Source organism: Perna viridis, chromosome 5 (assembly GCF_037379345.1).
Source record: "Perna viridis isolate PV_CMFRI_1.1 ecotype Kerala chromosome 5, ASM3737934v1, whole genome shotgun sequence".
Taxonomy (NCBI): Eukaryota; Metazoa; Mollusca; class Bivalvia; order Mytilida; family Mytilidae; genus Perna; species Perna viridis.
In genome coordinates this window covers 30,906,826-30,911,326 of record NC_142449.1, presented here as the reverse complement: position 1 = coordinate 30,911,326, position 4,501 = coordinate 30,906,826, and the positions used below count along the sequence as shown (strand labels likewise).

Genomic DNA, 4,501 nt, shown 5'->3' with positions numbered 1-4,501 from the left:
TCATGTGAAAATCATGTGAAATAATTTTGCCTGTGTAAGAAAAGACCGCAAACTATTTAGTCTGGTGTGAGAGTTATTTTCCTCCGTATAAATTTCTATAAACCAGTAGGCGGTGACTAGTCTATCATGGCAACACAAAGTTATTGTTTACATGATTTTTTTTTACCGAGATAACATTTCTCTTCATTTGTAATCAAAATACGATTGATTGTTTTGGTGTTACATGTATAAAGAAATATCAAACCTGGTTATGATAAACAAAAAAGCAAGATTAGTCTGTTCGAGCACATGTTTTCAAATAATTAAAACTACAATATTCACGCACAGGCGGAGTCAGAGAGATGGTCCAGAATTTTAATATTCTAATTCCGCCCCCAAAATGCACGAAATCAACCAAATTTGCAGCATTAGGGGTGGGAGTTCCAAAATTCGCGTCTCTTGGATCTACTTATTTTGTTTCTAATATGAAGTGCTTTCTGGTTTTGCAGGATATCATTTATTTACAATCATTGTACATTGTATTTATTGAAATATATTTGGCTACACATGTTGATTTACATATATACGTTTCTTGTACCGTGTTCTCCTATGCAACACGCTTCGCTAACCTAAAAAAAAACAAATTGCTAAACAACTGTAACAATAATAAAGTACTAGGCCGTATTAGGTGCCTTTGTTTCAACTCTTAAGTTTTGATGGTATTTTACAACAAGTAATGCAGTCAACTTCAGGGAAAATAGTTAGTCTCCCCATGATTGAATAATCATTAACCTGGTGAAATGTCTTTCATTGTCAACTGGAGAACTAACAAGGAAATATAATATTTCTATCAGACACAGTTTTAAAACAAAAAAAAAAGTTAAAAATCATTACCCAGTTTACTACCTCAGGAATTTCGACAGGTAGTCAAAGAAAGTCCAACTCGATTTCCTAAAGTTAACTAAGTTGTACGCTGAAAACTGACATATGAGACGATACCGAATTACAGCTATATTAAATTGTTAATTAATACGGAAAGATTTATACACAGAATGATTTCATGCGGATTCTGTCAGAAAGTACAACGCGTTATGAACTACAACCTACTTCTATTCTATATTCTATTGCACTACTTGTGTTTACATATGTTACTCTGAAATCTATTGTCCAAAATGGCCATGGCCTGCTGCCACATGTCCATTGATTAATAATTCATATATCAAATATTGTTTTATATTGATAATTGTAATTTTGTATTTTGTATCATGGGGAGGGCTTATATAGGCTTAGCCTGCTGCCCAATCCATTTCAGCTTTATACTGTATAAAATACTGTTTAAACTAAATTAAACAACCGACTTGTTTTCACGGATTTTAAAACAATTGCTAATTTTGTTGCTTTGTATGTATTATTTTGATTGTTTTGTGTTCTTTGTTGTGTTTGTCTGTTTTCCATGTCTGGTCTTTGTCCCTTGATTACATTCTTTTGATTTCCGCTAGAATCTTGGTTCCCATGGTTACTCTTTAACGTATATGTTTAATAGTCTGACATTGCGCCGGAGTTTTATTTTGCTACAGGTATCTCACAGAAACAAAAACCCGCAGGTATTAATAGGCATGTCACCCACTTTGCGCACATCATTCTGACTCCGAGCCTGCCAGTCACCATTCTGTCTCCGAAATATCGTGTGCTTGGCCGAGAAGCTGTGAATACTAATTTTAAGTCTTCTGTGTGATTGTCGGGAGATCGAAATGACGACCTTCCGCAATCGAGGCAATCACGTAACTACCGACGGAGGCAATAAAAAAAACCCCTACAGTTTAAAGGGGAGTTCGAATTATACAGGTTGTACGGCAATGAACCTGTCATAGCATATTCATCATTTCTTGATTTGCAGCGAATACATAAATATGAACTTATGAAATATACAACTAAATAGGGAAAGTTATAGAGGACGATAAACATACGTTGTCATGTTTCTCCATGGTAACATTTAATGACGCAGCCCGGATCGCCAGTTTGTATTAAGTTTTTATTGTGATTTAGTTCTGCTTTTATATATTGTCTCTTGTTTTGTCTCTGATTTTGTTGCTTTGTCCTTGTTCCATGACTTTAAAATTCTGACTTCACTTAAACAATGGCTGCCCTTGTGTTTTCTGCGAATGGTTTGTATTCATTAACAAGTTAACGACAAGAGAACATGAATTTAATGACAACCTGCTTACTTCTTCGGGTTGAAATGGCCCATGAATAGGATCGTACCAGTAGATCCATGCCGTATATAGAACATGAATGGGTGATCGGCGACGAATCTTGGCTGATGCTTAGATCGCCTTTCTACCACTAAAGCTGTTGCTCCGGCTGCTTCTGTCCCCTTCTCGTTAACATCTATAACAACTTTGTGCCGGGCTTCAGACACGTATATTCTTCTATTAACTTCATTGACAAGATTTGAAAAGTTGGCAACGCCTTCTTTAAAGATATCTTTGATCCCTACCTTCGGCAACAGGGTTTTCAGGTTAGTTGCCGCCGAAAAAGTAAACTTAGGTATTTTTATAACAGCTGACACATTCTTCAAATTTTTATCAATGTGTTTAGCATCATCAGGTGAAAAGGACATTTGCAAATCTTTCAGTCCCTCAATTTCTTTTGGCAAGACTATCATCATTTCAAAAGATCCTCCTTTATATGGCAAGGTAATCGCTGAGTAGTTTTTCCCATCGTAAAGGTTCACAAATGATTTCATGGCCATCATATCTACTTGTAATTTTTCGGTCTTAGTATTTTTCAAGAAGAAATCTGCTTTTCTCGTATTTTTTGGATAAAATTCCCTCTCCCATGTGCCTTTAAAGTATACAGCATTAGCAAGGACCATAATGGTATTATCATTAAGCCACTTCCATGAAATCAAGTCTTTTATTTTCTCATTTGTTCGTTTAGAAATGTATCTATTCATGTGATGAGCAGATATTTTGGGTTTCCGGAAATCTTTAAAGCTTATATCAGCATCGAAAGTGCCTTTCGCAACATCACGAACACCCGTTGTAACGGTGAGCCCATTCATGACAAAGAGTTTTGTAGCAACATAAAGCTCTCCTTTCGTTCCGTAAGAAATATAGTCCTTTAAGATCCCATATTCATCATAAATAACGTGATCATCCCATTTATTTTTCAAAATGGCTGACTTTATTTGGCTTTTACTGTTTCCAGCGGTCCCAGCCATGAGCAACAGGAGCGCAGAAATGATACTATACGGGGAAACGCAGGTGCTCTCATCGTTTCCGATCTCCCGGTAAATATCATAAGAAAAACTTATCAAGCTGTCTTCAAAAGAAGGCTGAATATTTTTTGTTTCCATCTGCAATTACTTAAACTGCTTCTCTCGGATAAGGTAAGTAGCAGTTATAAAATAAATAATACAAATAACAACATTATGCAATGAATACGTAAAAATTTATTCAGAATTGTGTTTAATCATATTATTTCTTTTAACTTACATCACCTGATTAATAATTCTGGCAATGAATATATACGGTAAATGTGGATAGAAAACAAATATCCTGGAAAATTCAATTTACATACATAAGGAAAAAACTAATTCAAATCATTACATAGCCTTATTTAGTGACATCTGTTGGCTGCATTCATACACTGAAAACCGCTTAAATTCCATAGATGTAAATATATGAATCACTGTAATATTTTTACTCGTATTTTGAGCGTTATCAAGCTATACTAGGCCCATTTATTGTTTTGAATATATTATTAAGTATCAGTTCCTGTAAGAATCAGGCAGTAGGTGAAACATTGTTTAAAAAAAAACAACCATTTCAGTGTGATAGTGTAATTTGACTATTTGCACCATCAGAATCAAGGAAAACAGACAAGATTTTCCATATCATGCTGGACCATTGAGTTACAATTTCATTGAAATGCACAGAAAATAAACATTTCAAGGGCAGATAACTCTTTTAATAAAAAATTCTAACATTCTATTTAAAAATTTCTTAGCAAAGCCAGTGATGCAGAGATGGTCTTTCCAAATGAAGAATGTATCCTTGAATGATATTTTATTGTCAGATCGGTGGGTTTTTGACATGCATGTTTCTGATTTTTCCCACTTTACCAGATTCTTACAAACACTTACACTTAGTATAACGCTAGTAAACATTGCTTTAATTCAGAAAGTGCGGAAAATTCGTCGAATTTTAGTTTTCCATCACACAGTTTGCACTGTAGATGCGACACACTATTGTAATACACATTGATAAATGACGTTGTTTTTTTTATGTAATGGCACTATTCTGACACGCAGCAATTTTATTGCACTATTTTAGCACGCATGATTTTAGGTATGATTCAACAAAAAAAAAAAACAAAATAACAAAACTAAGCAAAAATATGTTATAAAAGTGTTCTAGCACACACTGACGTTATGGCACTATTTGACACACAATGTGCTTATTCTATTTTAGCACTAATGATGTTAAGGCATGATTCTAGGAAAATGAAGTTATAACAT

The 4,501-nt window shown here is 34.4% G+C and overlaps 1 protein-coding gene across 1 annotated transcript; it reads right to left on the bottom strand.

The window, feature by feature from the left end:
- Window positions 1-461: 461 nt before the first annotated feature.
- Window positions 462-3,411, bottom strand: LOC148617051 (neuroserpin-like). Its single transcript, XM_088584339.1, has 2 exons — window positions 2,205-3,411; window positions 462-608 (listed from the first exon to the last, which is right to left on the bottom strand). Exons 1-2 carry the CDS (start codon window positions 3,335-3,337, stop codon window positions 587-589), a joined length of 1,155 nt encoding a protein of 384 aa, XP_088440465.1. The 5' UTR covers window positions 3,338-3,411; the 3' UTR covers window positions 462-586.
- Between the last annotated feature and the right edge of the window lie 1,090 nt (window positions 3,412-4,501).

Bases quoted from the DNA above. Each gene is read 5' to 3' on its own strand.
- LOC148617051 (XM_088584339.1), bottom strand. From the start codon at position 3,337: ATGGAAACAAAAAATATTCAGCCTTCTTTTGAAGACAGCTTGATAAGT. The intron at 609-2,204 runs GTAAGCAGGTTG...GTTTTTTTTTAG, and splicing joins GGCCATTTCAACCCGAAGAA to GTTAGCGAAGCGTGTTGCAT.